Here is a 22,445-nt window from a genome sequence, read left to right as displayed (position 1 = left end):
TTTGTGACTACCAGGTTTCTTCTGCAATGAGATGGTGTCCATATTAGGTCCCTCAAAGTGATATTATGCGGTAAGGAGGCTTGTTCAATTGTCCTCCATTTACAATTGGATGCTTTGACTCCCCATTGGGAGATGTGAGTGAGCATAGCAGCGTCCGCATACCTGAAAATAGAGGGGGAGGCCATCCCTCCGTGCATTCTAAGGTATTGTAGAATATTGTGGGCTACTCTGGGAGGTTTACCCTGCCATATGTACTTAGTGCAAGCACTCTGGAACTGAATAAGAAGGGTTCTGGGCACCCTGATTGGAAGACAACGTAAAGCATACGTAAACTTAGGAAGGTAACTCATTTTTAGGGCCGCTATGCGGCCTAACCAGGGGACACATTTGAAATTCCACTTCGGCTAAGAGGGGTTTAAAGTTGTCATCAATTATTTGGGGAAGTGAGTTGGTCAATTTAACGCCAAGATGAGAGATGTACTTATGGCTAGGGATAAACTTGTATTTTTCACATAAACTTCTAGAGACTCCCTCAGGGAACCCAAATGTGAATAATTCTGATTTGGAGTGGTTTATCTTATAATACAACATGGCACTGAACGTCTCGAGAAGGAACAAGAGCCTCGGGATCTCTCTCAAGGGTCTGGAGAAAAACAGAGTAGTATCGTCGGCGAATAGGGCCACCTTATGGACCGTACCATGAAGGGTGATTCCCGATATCTCCTTATCTGCTCTGATAGCCGCGGCCAAAGGCTTCATGGCCAGTGCAAATAGGATCGGAGAAAGGGGGCAACCCTGTTGGGTGCCATTGGTAATAGAGAAAGGGGATAGATCAAACCCCAGTCCTCTGACTGAGGCTACCGGAGAGGAATACAAGGCCTTAACTGCTAGTATTATTTGCGTGGGGAACTGGAAGTTCTCTAGGACCCGCCAAAGGTACTCCCACCGGACGCAGTTGAAGGCCTTCTCAGCGTCAAGAGAAAGCACCACAAGCGGCTTATCAAGCCTCTTGGTCTCTAGGAGGATATCAAGGAGTCTCCTGGTGTTGTCCGGGCCCTCTCTCCCGGGGATGAAACCGACTTGGTCGGGGTTGATGAGTGTTGGAAGGAGTTTTGCTAACCGGTTTGCGAGAATTTTGGCGTATATTTTGACGTCAGTGTTTATAAGCGAGATGGGTCGGTAGCTAGCGCAAAGAGCTATGTCTTTATTGGGTTTGGGAATAGTGACTATGGAGGCCTCAAAAAATTCCCTGTCAAAATTCCCTGTGGCCATTGCCCGATTAAAGAATCTGGTGAGTATGGGGACAAGTTCCTCTAGGTATGTCTTATAGCCGTAAAGCCATCAGGCCCAGGGGCTTTAAGTGATTTCAGTTTCTTAATGACCTGCTTGACCTCCTGGCTAGCGATTGGGGTGTCAATACACTCTATATGAGTTTTGTCAAGAGTGGGGAGTTTTAGGGATTGTAGGAAGGAGCCTATGGCTTCCGAGGGGGCCCGCCCGAGTGCCGTCTCGTCACCTATGTTATAGAGTTCAGAGTAGAACTTGCCAAACTGCTGACCAATTAGGGAGGGGAGTCTAAAAGATTGTGTGCCCTGTTTAATCTCGTGGATACGGGAGGCGCCCATATGTTGCCTAATTTTGTTGGCAAGTAAAGAATCTGCTTTATTACCTTTTGGAATACATGATGTGTTTCAGTTGAAGAAGAATGGATTGTGTCCTATAGAATTCTAGCTGACAGATGTGACGCCTAATATCTTCAATCTCTGACTTGTGTGTCACGGGATCTAAAGTCCTCCGATTCCATAAATATTAAGCTTTTATCTTGGAAAGTTTTGTTTTTAGTAGCTATCTCTTCGGCTCGAAGAGTTTCTGAGCTATCTGCTTTACAATGTGATTCCCCTTATCTTGTTTTCCATGCAGATAAGGTGGTTTTACGTACCAAGCCTGGGTTTCTTCCTAAGGTTGTTTCTAATAAGAATATCAATCAAGAGATTGTGGTTCCTTCTTTGTGTCCTAATCCTTCATCTAAGAAGGAACGTCTGTTACACAATCTTGATGTGGTTCGTGCTTTAAAATTCTATTTACAAGCAACTAAAGATTTCCGTCAAACATCTTCTTTGTTTATTCTGGTAAGCGGAGAGGTCAAAGGGCTACGGCTACCTTTCTTTCCTTTTGGCTGAAAAGCATCATCCGTTTAGCCTATGAGACTGCTGGACGGCAGCCTCCTGAAAGGATTACTGCTCATTCTACTAGAGCTGTGGCTTCCACATGGGCTTTTAAAAATGAGGCTTCTGTTGAACAGATTTGTAAGGTGGCGACTTGGTCTTCGCTTCATACTTTTTCCAAATTTTACAAATTCAATACTTTTGCTTCTTCGGAGGCTATTTTTGGGAGAGAGGTTCTACAAGCAGTGGTGCCTTCCGTTTAAGGTCCCTGTCTTGTCCCTCCCTTCATCCGTGTCCTAAAGCTTTGGTATTGGGATCCCACAAGTAAGGATGACTCGATACATCTTACAAGAGAAAACATAATTTATGCTTACCTGATAAATTTATTTCTCTTGTGATGTATCGAGTCCACGGCCCGCCCTGTTTTTTAAGACAGGGATATATATTTTTAAACTTTCAGTCACCACTGCACCCTATAGTTTCTCCTTTTTCTTCCTAGCCTTCGGTCAAATGACTGGGGGGTGGAGTTAAGGGGGGAGCTATATAGGCAGCTCTGCTGTGGGTGCTCTCTTTGCCACTTCCTGTAGGGGAGGAGAATATCCCACAAGTAAGGATGAATCCGTGGACTCGATACATCACAAGAGAAATAAATTTATCAGGTAAGCATAAATTATGTTTTTGTTACCCAGCATAATGCACCTACGGGGGGGGGGGGGGTTGCAGTATGTGAGAGTCAATTGATACCCATGCTTTTGAATCATGAGTGTGATGCCAATCCATTATTCTCTGTAGTATTATTGCATTATACTATAGTGTTAAATTCGGCACCCCCAATCCCCCTTTATCTGATTGTCTGTGTAGTGCATTACTACTTACCCTGGGTTTCTTTCATGTAATTGGCAAGAGTTCATGAGCTAGTGACATATGGAATATACAATCCTACCAGGATGGGCAAAGTCTCCCAAACCTCAAAATGCCTATAAATACACCCCTCACCCACAATTCAGTTTTACAAACGTTGCCACCTATGGAGGTGGTAAAGTAAGTTTGTGCTTGATTTCTATGATTTTTCTATAAGTGATTCTAAGCATTTTGAAGCCCAATTCCTCTCAGAGTACAGTGTTTGTCAGAGGGATGTGAAGGGAGTATCGCCTATTGATTTTATGGTTTTCCTCGTGGGAAATCTTTTCAAAGGTTCTCTGTTATCGGTCGTAGGGATTCATCTCCTACCTCCCTTTTCAGATCGACAATATACTCTTATATACCATTACCTCTGCTGATACTTTTTCAGTACTGGTTAGGCTATCTGCTATATGTGGATGGATGTCTTTCGGTAAGTATGTTTTCATTATTTAAGACACTCTCAGCTATGGTTTGGCACTTTATGTATTAATATAAAGTTTTAAATATATGTATTTTACTTATATTTGCCATGAGTCAGGTCTATGTATATTTCCTTTTGCAGACTGTCAGTTTCAGTTTGGGAAGCATGTTTAGGAAGTTATTTGTCTTACCTGGGGTATAGTCCTTTTTTTTCCAAATTGACTGTTTTTTTCTTTTAATTTTCGCGGGCAAAATTAGGCTCGCTAGGGTGAAAAATGCTGTTATTTATTGCGTCATTCTGCCATCCCGCCTTCTAATAAACGTAAAGGTCTTTTAAAACTGCTCATAAAGTTGATGAAATTTCAAATGACCAACAACATACTGAATTATCCTCCTCTGATGAGGATCTATCTGATTCAGAAGATCCTTCCTCAGATATTGACACTGACAAATCTACTTTTCTTTTGCAAGATGTACCGAGTCCACGGTTTCATCCTTACTTGTGGGATATTATCCTTCCCAACAGGAAGTGGCAAAGAGAGCACCCACAGCAGAGCTGTCTATATAGCTTCCCTCTTAACTCCACCCCACAGTCATTCTCTTTGCCGGCTCTAAGCAGGTATTTTTAAGCAGTTTTGCAGTTTGTGTCTGTCTTTTTTTCTCTTAAAGGCACAGTACCATTTATTAAATTATTTTTTTCACTAAATAAAGTGTTTTCCAAGCTTGCTTGTCTCATTACTAGCCTGTTCAACATGTCTGACATTGAGGAAACTACTTGCTCAATATGTTTAAAAGCCATGTGGAACCCCCTCTTAGAATGTGTCCCACATGTACTGATATGTGTAACCATTGCAGTTGCCTTTTGGTTTGAGGCTCTGGAAGAGGCTCTTCAGGTGGAGACCCCATTAGATGATATTCTGGATAGAATTAGGGCTCTTAAGCTAGCTAATTCTTTCATTACAGACGCCACTTTCCATCTGGCTAAATTAGCGGCTAAGAATTCAGGTTTTGCCATTTTAGCGCATAGAGCGTTATGGCTTAAGTCCTGGTCGGCTGATGTGTCATCAAAATCTGAGCTTTTGACCATCCCTTTCAAGGGTAAGACTCTATTCGGGCCTGGAATGAAAGAGATCATTTCAGATATCACTGGAGGGAAGGGTCATGCCCTCCCTCAGGAAAAGTCAAATAAGTTGAGGACCAAACAGAATAATTTTCGTTCCTTTCAAAACTTCAAGGGTGGTCCCGCTTCCTCTTCCCCTGCTGCAAGGCAAGAGGGGAACTTTGAAGCCATGAAGGGGTAGCCCCCGATCCGATAGCAGATCTAGGAGGGGGCAGACTCTCTCTCTTTGCTCAGGCTTGGGCAAGAGGCATTCAGGACTCCTGGGCGGTAGACATCGTAACCCAGGGCTATCTTCTTGATTTCAAAGATTCTCCTCCAAGGGGGAGATTCCATCTTTCTAAATTGTCTGTAAACCAGACAAAAAGAGAGGCCTTCTTACGCTGTGTAGAAGATCTACTTACCATGGAAGTGATCTGCCCTGTTCCAAGAACATAACAGGGGCAGGGGTTCTACTCCAATCTGTTTGTGGTTTCCAAAAAAGAGGGAACCTTCAGACAAATCCTAGATCTCAAGATCCTAAACCAAACCTCAGAGTCCCATCCTTCAAGATGGAGACCAGTAGGACTATTTTACCAATGATCCAGGAGGGTCAATATATGACCACCGTGGACTTAAAGGATGCATATCTACACATTCCTATCCACAAAGATCATCACCAATTCCTCAGGTTTGCCTTTCTGGACAAGCATTACCAGTTTTTGGCTCTTCCCTTCGGGTTGACCACGGCTCCAAGAATTTTCACAAAGGTGCTAGGGTCCCTTATTTCGGTTTTAAGGCCGCGGGACATAGCAGTGGCGCCTTATCTAGAAGACGTTCTAATTCAAGCGTCGACTTTCCAACTAGCCAAGTCTCACACGGACTTCGTGTTGGCCTTTCTAAGATCTCATGGGTGGAAGGTGAACATAAAAAAGAGCTCTCTTTCCCCTCTCACAAGAGTTTCATTCCTAGGGACTCTGATAGACTCGGTGGACATGAAAATATTTCTGACGGAGGTCAGGAAATCAAAGATTCTAGCCACCTGCCGAGCTCTTCATTCCATTCCTTGGCCGTCAGTGGCTCAGTGTATGGAGGTAATCGGACTAATGGTAGCAGCAATGGACATAGTTCCGTTTGCTCGCCTGCATCTCAGACCACTGCAACTTTGCATGCTTCAACAGTGGAATGGGGATTATGCAGATTAATCTCCTCAGATAAATCTGGACCAAGAGACCAGAGACTCTCTTCTTTGGTGGTTGTCACAGGATCATCTGTCCAAAGGAATGTGTTTACACAGGCCAGCGTGGGTCATAGTGACGACGGACGCCAGCCTATTGGGCTGGGGTGCAGTCTGGAATTCCCTGAAAGCACAGGGTTTGTGGACTCAGGAGGAGGCTCTCCTCCTGATAAATATTCTAGAACTGAGAGCGATATTCAACGCGCTTCAGGCGTGGCCTCAGTTGGCGTCAGCCAGATTCATAAGATTCCAGTTGGACAATATCACGACTGTAGCATATATCAATCATCAGGGGGGGACAAAGAGTTCTCTAGCGATGATAGAGGTTACCAAGATAATTCAATGGTCAGAGACTCACTCTTGCCATCTATCAGCAATCTATATCCCAGGAGTGGAGAACTGGGAAGCGGATTTTCTAAGTCGTCAGACTTTTCATCCGGGAGAGTGGGAACTCCATCCGGAGGTGTTTGCACAATTGATTCAGCAATGGGGCACACCAGAATTGGATATGATGGCATCTCGTCAGAATGCCAAACTTCCTTGATACGGGTCCAGGTCAAGGGATCCTCAGGCAGTACTGATAGATGCTCTAGCAGTACCCTGGTCATTCAACCTGGCTTATGTGTTTCCACCATTCCCTCTCCTTCTGCGTCTGATTGCCAGAATCAAACAGGAGAGGGCTTCGGTGATTTTGATAGCTCCTGCGTGGCCACGCAGGACTTGGTATGCAGACCTGGTGGACATGTCATCTCTGCCACCATGGTCTCTGCCACTGAGACAGGACCTTCTGAATCAAGGTCTGTTCAAGCATCCAAATCTAATTTCTCTGCAACTGACTGCTTGGAGATTGAGCGCTTGATTTTATCAAAGCGGGGTTTCTCTGAGTCGGTCATAGATACCTTGATTCAGGCTCGAAAGCCTGTCACCAGGAAAATCTATCATAAAATATGGCGTAAATATCTTTCTTGGTGCAAATCCAAAGGCTTCTCATGGAGTAAGATCAGGATTCCTAGGATTTTGTCTTTTCTCCAAGAGGGTTTGGAGAAAGTATTGTCAGCTAGTTCCTTAAAAGGACAGATATCTGCTTTGTCTATTCTATTGCACAAGCGTCTGGCAGATGTTCCAGACGTTCAGGCTTTTTGGCAGGCTTTAGTTAGAATCAAGCCTGTGTTTAAACCTGTTGCTCCGCCATGGAGTCTAAATTTAGTTCTTAAAGTTCTTCAGGGGGTTCAGTTTGAACCCATGCATTCCGTAGATATTAAGCTTCTATCTTGGAAAGTTCTGTTTCTAGTTGCTATCTCTTCAGCTCGAAGAGTTTCTGAACTATCTGTATTACAATGTGATTCGCCTTATCTTGTTTTCCATGCTGATAAGGTGGTTTTGCGTACCAAACCTGGGTTCCTCCCTAAGGTTGTTACTAACACGGATATCAATCAGGAAATTGTTGTTCCTTCTCTGTGTCCTAATCCTTCTAAGAAGGAACGTCTGTTGCACAACTTGGATGTGGTTCGTGCTTTGAAGTTTTACTTGCAGGCAACCAAAGATTTTCGTCAAACATCTTTTTTTGTTGTCTATTCTGGAAAGCGTAGGGGTCAAAAGGCTACGGCTACCTCTCTTTCCTTTTGGCTGAAAAGCCTCATCTGTTTGGCTTATGAGACTGCTGGACAGTAGCCTCCTGAAAGAATTACTGCTCACTCTACTAAAGCGGTGGCTTACACATGGGCTTTTAAGAATGATGCTTCTTTTGAACAAATTTGTAAGGCTGCAACTTGGTCTTCGCTTCATAACTTTTCCAAATTTTACAAATTCAATACTTTTGCTTCTTCGGAGGCTATTTTTGGGAGAAAGGTTTTGCAAAAAGTGGTGCCTTCCGTTTAGGTTCCTGTCTTGTCCCTCCCTTCATCCGTGTCCTAAAGCTGTGGTATTGGTATCCCACAAGTAAGGATGAAACCGTGGACTCGGTACATCTTGCAAAAGAGAACAAAATTTATGCTTACCTGATAAATTTCTTTCTTTTGCGATGTACCGAGTCCACGGCCCGCCCTGTCTATTCAAGACAGGTAGTATTTTTTATTTAAAACTTCAGTCACCTCTGCACCTTATAGTTTCTCCTTTTTCTTCCTTGGCCTTCAGTCGAATGACTGGGGGGTGGAGTTAAGGGGGGTGCTATATAGACAGCTCTGCTGTGGGTGCTCTCTTTGCCACTTCCTGTTGGGAAGGATAATATCCCACAAGTAAGGATGAAACCGTGGACTCGGTACATCGCAAAATAAAGAAATTTATCAGGTAAGCATTAATTTTGTTATTTATTTTAAATGGAGTATATTTGTTCCTTGTTAAGAGGTGTTGATTACATTCGATATTGAGGAAACTAGTCCTCTTGATATTAAAACTAGTAAACATTTAAATTCTGTTTATAAACCTCCTGTGGTTACTCCAGAGGTTTTTCCAGTTCCTGATGCTATTTCTGATATTATTTCTAAGGAATGGAATAGGCCTGGTACTTCTTTTATTCCTTCTTTAAGGTTTAAAAAATTGTATCCTTTGCCAGCAGTTAGATTGGAGTTTTGGGAAAAGATCCCCAAAGTTGATGGGGCTATTTCTACTCTTGCTAAACGTACTACTATTCCAATGGAAGATAGTACTTTTTTTTAACCATTTGCTAAGCCATTTCCCACCTGGGTGCTAATATTTTCTTTTTTTTTTTTTTTTGAAAAAAAAATAACTGTTTTTAACTTTATTTTTTATTTTTTTACAGACTTCACAGACAAGACTTACACTGTTGGAAAGGTTAGGCGATTACCTTTCCAACAGTGGGTCTTGGGGGTCTTTAGCTGCTTAGATGCCTGAGATACAGGCTTATAAGCAGCATGCCCCCTACTCCTATACTTAACATTGTTAAGTATAAATAAAGTTGCGCAGTGACGTCATCACGTAATTGCACGTGACGTCACCACACATCAAGTGAAGCCCGGGCGATGCCTGTCACTCTACAGGCACGATCGCCGGGATAGGAGCAGTAAGGAGACCCCAGATCTCCCTCAAGGTGGGAGAGTGCTCATGACGTCATTAGCACCGGAGTGAGAAACTCACTCCGTCATTAGCACCGGAGCCGTCATTAGCACCGGAGTGAGAAACTCTGTGACGGCTCAGAGCCGTCATTAGCACTGAAAGGGTTAAAGACACTTTAGATAGGAAACTTGAATCTTATCTAAGGAAAGCTTATTTATATTCTGGCTTTCTTCTCAGACCTGCCATTTCTATGGCTGATGTTGCAGCTGCATCAACTTTTTGGTTGGAAAGTTTAGCGCAACAGGAAATAGATCCTGATTTGTCTAGCATTGTTCGCTTGCTTCAACATGCTAATTATTTTATCTGTGATGCCATTTTTGATATCATCAAAATTGATGTTAAATCTATGTCTTTAGCTATTTTAGCTAGAAGAGCTTTGTGGCTCAAATATTGGAATGCTGACATGGTATCTAAGTCTAGATTACTATCTCTTTCTTTCCAAGGTAATAAGTTATTTGGTTCTCAGTTGGATTCATTTTTTTCAACTGTCACTGGGGGGAAGGGAGTTTTTTTTTGCCTCAGGATAAAAGACCTGAGGGTAAATCTAAAGTTTCTTACCGTTTTTGTTCCTTTAGACAAAATAAGGAACAGAAACCTAATCCTTCCCCCAAAGAATCTGGTTCCAATTGGAAACCTTCAAGTTGGAATACATTTAAGCTGTTTAAGAAACCAAAGCCAGCCCCCAAGTCTGCATAAAAGGTGTGGCCCTCATTCCAGCTCAGCTGGTAGGGGGCAGGTTAAGATTCTTCCAAAACATTTGGGTAGATTCTGTCCAAAATCAGTGGCTTCAGAGTATTGTCTATCAAGGGTACCAAATGGGATTCAGAGTAAGCCCTCCTGTGAGAAGAATTTTTTCTCTCACGCATCCCAGCAAATCCAGTAAAGGCTCAGGCTTTTCTGAAGTGTGTTTCAGACCTGGAACTTTCAGGGGTAATCATACCAGTTCCATTTCAGGAACAGGGTCTGGGGTTTTATTCAAATCTATTCATTGTCCCAAAAGAAAGAAAATTCATTTAGGCCAGTTCTGGATCTGAAAATTTTGAATCATTATGTAAGAGTGCCAACTTCCAAAATGGTGACTATAAGGACTATTCTGCCTTTTGTTCAGCAAGGGCATTATATGTCTACCATAGACTTACAGGATGCATATCTTCATTTCTTTCATGTAATTGGCAAGAGTCCATGAGCTAGTGACATATGGGATATACAATCCTACCAGGAGGGGCAAAGTTTCCCAAACATCAAAATGCCTATTAATACACCCCTCACCACACCCACAATTCAGTTTTACAAACTTTGCCTCCTATGGAGGTGGTGAAGTAAGTTTGATTCTAAGTTGATATGCGCTTCTCAGCATTTTGAAGCCTAATTTCTCTCAGAGTACAGTGAATGTCAGAGGGTTGTGAAGGGAGTATCACCTATTGAATGCAATGGTTTTCCTCACGGGAGATCTATTTCATAGGTTCTCTGTTATCGGTCGTAGAGATTCATCTCCTACCTCCCTTATTCAGATCGACGATATACTCTCATATTCCATAACCTCTACTGATAACTGTTTCAGTACTGGTTTGGCTATCTGCTATATGTGGATGGGTGTCTTGCTAAGTATGTTTTCATTACTTAAGACTCTCTCAGCTATGGTTTGGCACTTTATGTATTAATATAAAGTTCTAAATATATGTATTGTACTTATATTTGCCATCAGTTAGGTTTATGTATATTTCCTTTTGCAGACTGTCCGTTTCATATTTGTGAAAAACATTTTTAGGAAAATATTTTTTCTTACCTGGGGTATAGTCTTTTTCCTATTGACTGTTTTCTCTTTAAATTTTGCGGGCAAAATTAGACTCGGAAGGGCACAAAATGCTGAAGTTTATTGCATCATTCTTGGCACAATCATTTTTTGGGCGCAAAGTTACGTCCGTTGACGAAAATTTGTCATTTCTGTCGTCTTAGTTGACGCTGAGTTCAATGACAAGAGTGTGTCATTTCCGGATGTTAGCGCAAAAAAAATTCAGTTACGTTGTGCGTCGTAGTTGGGGCCAAATAAATTTCATTATTTAAAACTCCATTCCTATGTGCCTCTTGCCTTTTTCTATCTTCAGAGGGCTATGCTGTTTGCATTTTTTCCCATTCCTGAAACTGCCATTAAAGGAAATTGATAATTTTGCTTTATATGTTTTTTCTCTTACATTTTCAAGATGTCTTAATCTGATACTGTCTCAGAAACCACTGTTGGAACCCTGCTGTATGATAATAGTTCTACCAAAGCTAAGTGCATTTGTTGTAAATTTGTGGAGATTATATCTCCAGCATTGGTATGTAATGGTTGTCAAAATAAGCTTTTACATGCAGAGAATGTGCCTATCGATAATAGTACTATGCCTGTTGTTCCTTCAACATCTAATGTACAAGATATACCTGTGAATATAAAAGATTTTATTGCTGATGTGATTCAGAAGGCTTTTTCTGCCATCCCGCCTTCTAATAAACGTAAAAGGTCTTTTAAAACTTCTCATAAAGTTGGTGAAATTTCTAATGACCGACAACATACTGAATTATCCTCATCTGACGAGGATCTATCTGAATCAGAAGATCCTTCCTCAGATATTGACACTGACAAATCGACTTATTTATTTAAAATGGAGTATATTTGTTCCTTGTTAAAAGAGGTGTTGATTACATTGGATATTGAGGAATCTAGTCCTCTTGATATTAAAACTAGTAAACATTTAAATTCTGTTTATAAACCTCCTGTGGTTACTCCAGAGGTTTTTCCAGTTCCTGATGCTATTTCTGATAAGATTTCTAAGGAATGGAATAGGCCTGGTACTTCTTTTATTCCTTCTTCAAGGTTTAAAAAAATTGTATCCTTTGCCAGCAGTTACATTGCAGTTTTGGGAAAAGATCCCTAAAGTTGATGGGGCTATTTCTACTTTTGCTAAACATACTACTATTCCTATGGAAGATAGTACTTCTTTTAAAAACCCTTTAGATAGGAAACTTGAATCTTATCTAAGTAAAGCTTATTTAAATTCTGGTCATCTCCTCAGGCCTGCCATTTCTATGGCTGATGTTGCAGCTGCATCAACTTTTTGGTTGGAAAGTTTAGCGCAACAGAAAATGGATCCTGATTTGTCTAGCATTGTTCGCTTGCTTCTACATGCTAATCATTTTATTTGTGATGCCATTTCTTTTTTAAGACACAATGAGTCCACAGATCATCTTAATTACTAATGGGATATTCACCTCCTGGTCAGCAGGAGGAGGCAAAGAGCACCACAGCAGAGCTGTTAAATAGCTCATCCCTTCCCTCCCACTTCAGTCATTCTCTTTGCCTACATTAGTGATAGGAAGAGGTAAAATGAGGTGTTGGATTAGATTCTTCAATCAAGAGTTTATTATTTTTAAAGTAGTACAAGATTGTGCAGCTTTATTCTAGGGTGTAGCCGTAGTCCATATCAGTCTCTACAGTTGAGCTTTTGGTGGCTTTAGAGCAATGGGAACTGGTGGGACATAATTCTCACTGTGCCTCCCATATATTGATGCTGCCCTGCCTCTGGAAAACCTGAGAGATTCTAACTCAGGACTTTCTCTTCATTCTCAGGTCCATGGGAGGGATATGACCTCTTAAACCTGGAGTCTGCCTTGCTGCCAGGCAGAAGATGAGGTAAGTGCTGACTTTAATTATGGGGTACAAGAAGTCTCAGAAAAAGTTTGGGCACTTTATTTTTTTTTTACACAGACCTCATCAAATTGGGGCTCCTTTCAAGGGGTTAACATAGATGCAATTCTCATAATTGTTTTAGGGGACACTTGGCAATTTTGGACGCTGGCACTGGCACTGTATGGGACATGTGACTCTCCGCTCCCGGTGTTTTTATAAAATGCATAGCTGACCGGAAGGGTTCATACTGACTGACTTTTGTATTGTGCAGAGAGCGAGCTCTGTGTGAGGGTGTTTGTTATTAGAGAGTTCATATGGGCTAAGCAGCTTCCTAGGCATAGGTAAAAGGAGCTAAACAGCCTGTTATTTTGCTCCCGGTCGTTTAGCTTAATAATAATAATGGCGACCGGGAGAGGATTGTTGTAATGCCCACGAGGGGCGGAGCTTGTGTGGCGCCAATTTGATGGCACAGCACTTATTTAGTTCTTCCGGTTGTCGGAAAGCAGGACTAATTAGATCCTTTTGTTTGTGTTTAGGTTCCTTTTCCTCTTACAGTTCCGGTTAGCGGAGGGGGCTGGAAACAGTGTGTTGCGCTTAGAGACAGTGCTACAGCTGTCCGATTCTTAAACAGAAGGTCTAGCAGGCACTTCAGAGGGACTCTGCTGAAGTGTAATGGGGTTATCAAGATACTTCGATAGTATGCCCTAATATATAAAAATAGTTTTCAAATTTAAATATTAAAGAAACAGTAACATTTTCAGTAACAGTCTTTTTGTATGGTTTTTTTTGGATAAAACCAGTTAAGACCTTTATGAAATTTATTCATCCATTCGTCAGTCTGATTATTCAAGAAGACCCTACAGTGCAGGGTTATCAGTTTTAAAGTATCCACTTCTGTTATTAAACGAAATACAGTCCAAAGAAAGCAGCAGCACTCACCAATTATGCAAAAACTTCCATCTTTATTGCGATATTCCCAATAAAGATGGAAATCTTTGCATAATTGGTGAGTACTGCTGCTTTCTTTGGACTGTGCTACAATTTTGGGGTTTTGTGTGGTACCCCCACAGCTTGCACCACCCATCAACCTTTGTGCTGTACCACTGTATTAACCCCTTAATGACCACAATGTACCCTGTATGTCACTGGAGACCAAACTAGACCTGGAAAAAAGGTAAGCAGGTCAAAAAGCCTGCTGCTGCTTCTAATACAGCATGAAGGAACGACCCCCTATCCGGTAACGGATCTAGTAGGGGGCAGACTTTAACTCTTCGCCCAGGCGTGGGCAAGAGATGTTCAGGATCCCTGGGCGTTGAAAATTATATCCCAGGGATATCTTCTAGACTTCAAAGCTTCCCCCCCAAAAGGGAGATTTCACCTTTCACAATTATCTGCAAACCAGATAAAGAGTGAGGCATTCTTACACTGTGTACGAGACCTCCTAGTTATGGGAGTGATCCATCCAGTTCCAAAGGAGGGACAGGAACAGGGTTTTTACTCAAATCTGTTTGTGGTTCCCAAAAAAGAGGGAACCTTCAGACCGATTTTGGATCTAAAGATCTTAAACAAATTCCTCAAAGTTCCTTCGTTCAAGATGGAAACTATTCGTACCATCCTACCACTGATCCAGGAGGGTCAATATATGACTACAGTGGATCTAAAGGATGCTTATCTTCACATTCCGATACACAAAGATCATCATCAGTTTCTCAGGTTTGCCTTTCAAGACAGGCATTACCAGTTGTAGCTCTTCCCTTTGGATTAGCTACAGCCCCAATAATTTTTACAAAGGTTCTAGGGTCACTTTTGGCGGTCCTAAGGCCGCGGGGCATAGCAGTAGCCCCTTATTTAGACGACATCCTGATACAGGCGTCAAACTTCCAAATTGCCAAGTCTCATACGGACGTAGTACTGGCATTTCTGAGGTCGCATGGGTGGAAAGTGAACGAGGAAAATTGTTCTCTATCCCCATTCACAAGAGTTTCCTTTCTAGGGACTCTGATAGATTCTGTAGAAATTAAAATTTACATTGACGGTGTCCAGGTTATAAAAAGCTTCTAAATTCCTGTCGGGTTCTTCATTCCATTCCGCGCCCTTTGGTGGCTCAGTGTATGGAAGTAATCGGCTTAATGGTAGCGGCAATGGACATAGTGCCGTTTGCACGCTTACATCTCAGACCGCTGCAACTATGCAGGCTCAGTCAGTGGAGCGGGGATTACACAGATTTGGCCCCTCAACTGAATCTGGACCAAGAGACCAGGGATCCTCTTCCCTTGTGGCTATCTCGGGTCCATCTGTCCAAAGGTATGACCTTCGCAGGCCAGGTTGGACTATTGTAACAACAAATGCCAGCCTTCTAGGTTGGGGTGCAGTCTGGAACTCCCTGAAGGCTCAGGGATCATGGACTCAGGAGGAGTCTCTCCTTCCAATAAATATTCTGGAACTAAGAGCGATATTCAAGGCTCTTCAGGTTTGGCCTCAGTTAGCAACTCTGAGGTACATCAGATTTCAGTCGGTCAACATCACGACTGTAGCTTACATCAACCATCGAGAGGGAACAAGAAGTTCCCTAGAGATGTTAGAAGTTTAAAAAATAATTCACTGGGCAGAGATTCACTCTTGCCACCTATCAGCTATCCATATCCCAGGTGTAGAGCACTGGGAGGCAGATTTTCTAAGTCGTCAGACTTTTCATCCGGGAGAGTGGGAACTCCATCCGGAGGTATTTGCACAACTGATTCTCCGTTGGGGCAAACCAGAACTGGATCTCATGGCGTCTCGCCAGAACGCCAAGCTTCTGTATTACGGATCCAGGTCCAGGGATCCCAAGGCGACACTGATAGATACTCTAGCAGCGCCCTGGTATTTCAACCTGGCTTATGTGTTTCCACCGTTTCCTCTGCTCCCTCGACTGATTGCCAAGATCAAGCAGGAGAGAGCATCAGTGATTCTGATAGCACCTGCGTGGCCACGCAGGACCTGGTATGCAGATCTAGTGGACATGTCATCCTTTCCACCATGGTCTCTGCCTCTGAGACAGGACCTTCTACTTCAGGGTCCTTTCAACCATCCAAATCTAATTTCTCTGAGGCTGACTGCCTGGAGATTGAATGCTTGATTTTATCAAAATGTGGCTTCTCCGAGTCAGTTATTGATACCTTAATACAGGCACAAAAGCCTGTCACCAGGAAAATTTACCATAAGGAATGGCGTAGATATCTTTATTGGTGTGAATCCAAATCCAAGGGTTACTCATGGAGTAAGGTCAGGATTCCTAGGATTTTATCTTTTCTCCAAGAAAGTTTGGAAAAAAGGATTGTCAGCTAGTTTCTTAAAGGGACAGATTTTTGCTCTGTCTATTCTTTTGCACTAGCGTCTGGCAGATGTTCCAGACGTTCAGGCATTTTGTCAGGCTTTAGTTTGAATCAAGCCTGTGTTTAAACCTGTTGCTCCACCATGGAGCTTAAACTTGGTTCTTAAGGTTCTTCAAGGAGTTCCATTTGAACCACTTCATTCCGTAGATATCAAACTTTTATCTTGGAAAGTTTTTTTTTTCTTTTTTTTTTTTTTTTTGGTAGATATTTCCTCGGCTCGTAGAGTCTCTGAGCTATCTGCCTTACAATGTGATTCTCCTTGTCTGATTTTTCATACGGATAAGGTAGTCCTGCATACCAAACCTGGGTTCTTACCTAAGGTGGTATCTAACAAGAATATCAATCAAGAGATTGTGGTTCCATCCTTGTGTTACACAATCTGGACGTGGTCTGTGCTTTAAAGTTTTACTTACTAGCTACTAAAGATTTTCGTCAAGCATCTGCTTTGTTTGTTGTCTACTCTGGACAGAGGAGAGGTCAAAAGGCTTTGGCAACCTCTTTCTTTTTGGCTAAGAAGCTTAATCCGCTTAGCCTATGAAACTGCTGGACAGCAGCCTCCTGAAAGGATTACAGCTCATTCCACTAGAGCTGTGGCTTCCACTTGGGCATTTAAAAATGAGGCTTCTGTTGAACAGATTTGCAAGGCGGCGACTTGGTCTTCGCTTCATACTTTTTTCAAAATTTTACAAATTTGATTTTGCTTCTTCGGAGGCTATATTTGGGAGAAAGGTTTTACAGGCAGTGGTTCCTTCCATTTAAGTTCCTACCTTGTCCCTCCCTTCATCCGTGTACTTTAGCTTTGGTATTGGTATCCCACAAGTAATGGATGATCCGTGGACTGTATACACCTTACAAGAGAAAACACAATTTATGCTTACCTGATAAATTTATTTATCTTGTGGTGTATCCAGTCCACGGCCCGCCCTGTCATTTTAAGGCAGGTAATTTTTAAATTTAAACTACCCTAACCACTACACCCTATGGTTCCTCCTTTCTCGGCTTGTTTTCGGTCGAATGACTGGCTATGACAGTTAGGGGAGGAGCTATATTACAGCTCTGATGTGGGTGTCCTCTTGCAACTTCCTGTTGGGAATGAGAATATCCTACAAGTAATGGATGATCCGTGGACTGGATACACCACAAGAGAAATAAATTTATCAGGTAAGCATTAATTGTGTTTTTCCTACCTCATGTTTGCTTGGCTATACAGTATATAGACTGAGGTACATGTGAGGTAGAAGGGGTTTTATAGAGCTCTTGGGTTTTGGGATTTTTTTCCACCTCCTAGTGGTAGGGAAGCATAGTTCCCAGGAGTAATGGATCGTGGACTCCATGAAGGAAATTAATTCATCAGGTAAACATAAATTATTATTATTTTTTTTTTTTTTTATGGATCATACAAGCTATTACTAGTTGCCATCAAATGTGGTATGTTTCAGAGAGTGTCTGAGCACTCTCTTCTATGGTTGTGGCAACTTCTTGAGAATTAGAGGCAGTTTCTTCTCCTATTTCATGGTCAGGCAGCTGGCTAGAAGTAATCTCATGCTTTCATCTCTCAATATTGCTTTAATATTCACCAGTCTACTTCCGCCAAATTGAAGTGGATGATCTTCTGTATTGTCTTAAAAAAAACTTTGATATTCACATCATATTTTATATGCCTTTAATTATTTCCTTTTTTATAATGGGTTCTGCTTTGTATGCAATTTGCTTGTGAAAATTAGCTAGGTGATATCTAGAAAGTATCCACCAAATATGTAATTTCTATATTTTTGTCTTATTTCCCTGAATCATATGGACCAAGCCAACCTCCCTCACTAGGAGATTGTTTTTATTTTCTCACATATATCAGTGATTCTCTGTGTCTATTTCATGAAGGACATTGGTTTTGCTGATGAGTATTTTCCAGGAATATGAGCCAAAACTAATTTTATTTGGTTGATTATATGTGTTATCCACTATGTTTTTTAACAGGAAAAAAAATTAGTATGTCATAATATAATTTTTTGGATTTTTTTTTAAAATCTGACACAGTAAACCAAATTATCCATATACTTTGTGTCATTTTTAATTGTGAAAAATGTGTTACTTCACACTGGTATGAAACAATACAAACATATAAGGTCTTAGTATTAGTATTAGGTATTAGTAGGGAAATGTATTTATTTTGAGGACATTCATTTCTGTAAGCCAAAATTTGTAATGGTGAGGTATTTTCACATGTAGTAGTGAAACTTCTAGTGTTTAGTCATATGAACATGCTCTTATTTATTGTTTATTTAGCAGTTTAATATTAATGATTTATTATAAGGCCTATTTTTGTTAAAATAAATTTAGGTTTGAATGGTGTGCTCCTCCGAAAAAAAGGAACTTAACTCCTTTGGAATGCTACAACCGGATTTCTGGGGTTCTTTTCACCAATGACAAGTTTCAAGTCAGCACAAATAAGCTAACATTCCTAGATCTAAGTTTAAAGCTTCAAGACAAAAACACAATTTTTACAAGGATAGTCAATGGACAGGTAAGACATGTAGTCATTTTGTTTATTTCTTGTTCCCACACACTTTTCTTTCTTCTGCTTGTTAATTTTCTTCTACAATTATCCAAAAACTGAGAAAATTAATAGGATTTTAGAAATGACACAAAATGATCAATTTTATTGAAAACCAATTAACCATATTGTACAAAAAGGTTGTGGAAAATGACCAGTGAGAGTAAAAATCACTTAATATCTCACTTATTGATTCAGTGTAATGTTACACATCCAAGAAAAAAAAAAAAAAAGAGGCAATTATATGTGTGAGTGTAACGCCTATTAATAGGCAGCTCAATGTATTTGCATTTACTAGGGATAGGGGTAGGGATTTCCCTAAAAACGGGCACACCTATGTGCTTAAATCTGATAATTTGTGACTTAATCCCTATTATTACACATCACACATGTCCTAAATGTCAGTAGCATTGTAACTGTATTACTTAGTATGCATAAATATCAATAAAATGTATATCATTGAAATACATGTATCCAGTTACACGCTCACAGGCACATTTTGACACATAATTGCCCTTTGCACTGACACATTTAGTCTAATCATTCATAAATAGCTTTTGGTTTCCCTAGTGACACTTGCAACAGTGTGTCTATTTGTTCACCTTCATTTTTTCATTCAAGAAAGGTCTTAGAGTTCATAACACAGGTGCACATAGCAAAACAAGCACATATAGCAATCAATATAGTACATGTATCATGTTTTACCCTGTCTTTAAAGGAATATAACCGTTCTTTTCTGTCCTCCTTCAAGGGTCTGATGTACGCCTTCTTCAAACATCTATTGGGGTTTTTAATCTGGTATATGCTGTTTTGGCTTCTTGCAGAATATTGTTATCATTAGTACAATTTCTCCTAATCTAGACACACTGAACTGTTTTTAGAGCCTCAGGATGATGGTTTTACCAGTGAAGTAAGCTATTAGTAGAAATTTCTTTACTTTAATGTAATAGTTTTTAATCCCCCAGTTATCTTTTTAATCAATAAATCCAAAATACTTATCTGTTTCTGGTCAATACTGGAAATGTATTTCTTTCATGTAATTTGCAAGAGTCCATGAGCTAGTGATGTATGGGATATACAATCCTACCAGGAGGGGCAAAGTTTCCCAAACCTCAAAAATGCCTATAAATACACCCCTTACCACACCCACAATTCAGTTTTACAAACTTTGCCTCCCTATGGAGGTGGTGAAGTAAGTTTGTGCTTGATTTTCTTCTGTGATATGCGCTTCTCAGCATTTTGAAGCCCAATTCCTCTCAGAGTACAGTGAATGTCAGAGGGATGTGAAGAGAGTATTGACTATTAATTTTATGGTTTTCCTCACAGGAAATCTTTTCAAAGGTTCTCTGTTATCAGTCGTAGAGATTCATCTCCTACCTCCCTTTTCAGATCCAAAATATACTCTCATATTCAATTACCTCTACTGTCACTGTTTCAGTACTGGTTTGACTATCTGCTATATGTGGATGGATGTCTTTTGGTAAGTATGTTTTCATTACTTAAGACACTCTCAGCTATGGTTTGGCACTTTATGTTTTATTATAAAGTTCTAAATATATGTACAGGTATACCCCGCTCATACAGCGGGTTAGGGACCGGAGCCCCGCTGTAAAGTGAAAATCGCCTTAAAGTGAAACAAGGCAGTTTTAGCTTTCTTTTCACTTGCCAGTGTGTTTAAAAACTTGAAAACATGTTTGAACTAACAAATATTAGGAGTGCAATAGTGCTGCATTTAGTTTAACACTAGCACAGCACAGTATTCAATAAATACTGTACCTGTAAAATAGTGACAATGACTGTAGTAAAATTTGTCAGACTATACCACGAGACACAGATTGCACTGTAATGCTGTAAACAGAGTGAACTGAGCATAACAAAATGGTGTGAGTCCCTTTTCTCGCAATCTCACGATGATTACAGCACTGTTTCAAAATCTTTGGAGGTTGAACTTCAGCTCCACAAAGCGCTGTATTAGCGAAGCGCTGTAAAGTGAGGTATACCTGTATTGTACTTATATTTGCCACGAGTCAGGTTTATGTATATTTCCTTTTGCAGACTATCTGTTTCAAATTTGGGGAAAACATTTCTCTTGTAAGGTGTATCCAGTCCACGGATCATCCATTACTTGTGGGATATTCTCATTCCCAACAGGAAGTTGCAAGAGGACACCCACAGCAGAGCTGTTATATAGCTCCTCCCCTAACTGCCATATCCAGTCATTCTCTTGCAACTCTCAACAAGCATGGAGGTAGTAAGAGAGAGTGGTGAAAAATAGTTAGTTTATTTTCTTCAATCAAAAGTTTGTTATTTTTAAATGGTACCAGAGTGTACTATTTTATCCCAGGCAGTAAATAGAAGAATAATCTGCCTGAGTTTTCTATGATCTTAGCAGGTTGTAACTAAGATCTATTGCTGTTCTCACATATGTCTGAGGAGAGAGGTAACTTCAGCGGGAGAATGGCGTGCAGATTACTCTGCTATTAGGTATTTGCAGTTACAATTTTTTCTAGAAATGGAAATGCTAGAAAATGCTGCTTATACCGGATTAATGTAAGTTAAGCCTGAATACAGTGATATAATAGCGACTGGTATCATGCTTACTCTCAGGGGTAATACCCTTATAATATTGCAATATAAAACGTTTGCTGGCATGTTTAATCGTTTTTATATATGCTTTGGTGATAAAACTTTATTGGGGCCTAGTTTTTTCCACATGGCTGGCTTAAATTTTGCCTAGAAACAGTTTCCTGAGGCTTTCCACTGTTGTAGTATGAGTGGGAGGGGCCTATTTTAGCGCTTTTTTTGCGCAGTTAAAATTACAAACTGTGACATCCAGCTTCCCTCAGGAGTCCCCTGTATGCTATACGACATCTCTAAAGGGCTCAAAGGCTTTCCAAAGTCGTTTATTGGGGAAAGTAGGGCCACAGCAGGCTCTGGCAGTTTGTTGTGACTGTTAAAAAACGTCTATCGTTTTTTTGATCCGTTTTTTGAACTAAGGGGTTAATCATCCATTTGCAAGTGGGTGCAATGCTCTGTTAGCTTATTACATACACTGTAAAAATTGTGTTTGATTTACTGCCTTTTCTCCAACATTGGTGTGTCCGGTCCACGGCGTCATCCATAACTTGTGGGAATATTCCCTTCCCCAACAGGAAATGGCAAAGAGCACAGCAAAAGCTGTCCATATAGTCCTTCCTAGGCTCCGCCCACCCCAGTCATTCTCTTTGCCGTTGCACAGGCAGCATCTCCACGGAGATGGTGAAGAGTATGTGGTGTTTAGTTGTAGTTTTTTATTCTACTATCAAGAGTTTGTTATTTTAAAATAGTGCTGGTATGTACTATTTACTCTGAAACAGAAAAAAGATGAAGAGTTCTGTTTGTGAGAGGAATATGATTTTAGCAGCAGTAACTAAAATCGTTTGCTGTTTCCACATAGGACTGTTGAGATGAAATAACTTCAGTTGGGGGAAACAGCAGACTCTTCTGCTTAAGGTATGACTAGCAATATTTCTAACAAGACTGTGTAATGCTGGAAGGCTGTCATTTCCCCTCATGGGGACCGGTAAGCCATTTTCTTAGTCTCAAACAGAATAAAGGGCTTAATATGGGCTATAAAACTGGTAGACACTTTTATGGGCAAGATCAATTGCTTTATTTGGGCATTTTATACAGCTTGATGTTGAAAATCACACTTGTAAACTTTGGGGAACGTTTTTTTACGTCAGGCACTGGTTTAGACACCTTTTCAGTCAGGAAGGGCCTTCCCTGTAGTAGGCTGAGCCTCATTTTCGCGCCATTATTGCACAGTTACTTTTGAGAGCAGGACATGCAGCTGCATGTGTGTGGGTCTGAAAGTAGTTGAAAAGGTTCCTAGAAGGCTTCATTTGGTATCATATTCCCCCCTGGGTTTGGTAAAGTCGCAGCAAAGGCTGTAGCTGGGACTGTAGAGGGGTTAAATCT

At 40.9% G+C, this 22,445-nt stretch overlaps 1 protein-coding gene across 1 annotated transcript in view; it reads left to right on the top strand.

Moving 5' to 3' along the window:
• Window positions 1-22,445, top strand: part of SMCHD1 (structural maintenance of chromosomes flexible hinge domain containing 1) — a 1,770,687-nt gene that overhangs the window by 433,757 nt on the left and 1,314,485 nt on the right. Inside the window, exon 12 of the mRNA XM_053715865.1 lies at window positions 18,272-18,455. Within this exon, the coding sequence (XP_053571840.1) occupies window positions 18,272-18,455 (184 nt within the window). The remainder of the gene's footprint in view (window positions 1-18,271; window positions 18,456-22,445) is intronic.

Source organism: Bombina bombina, chromosome 5 (genome assembly GCF_027579735.1).
Source record: "Bombina bombina isolate aBomBom1 chromosome 5, aBomBom1.pri, whole genome shotgun sequence".
Taxonomy (NCBI): domain Eukaryota; kingdom Metazoa; phylum Chordata; class Amphibia; order Anura; family Bombinatoridae; genus Bombina; species Bombina bombina.
Note: the sequence above shows the minus strand (reverse complement) of the source record. Positions and strands in the feature narration are given on the sequence as shown.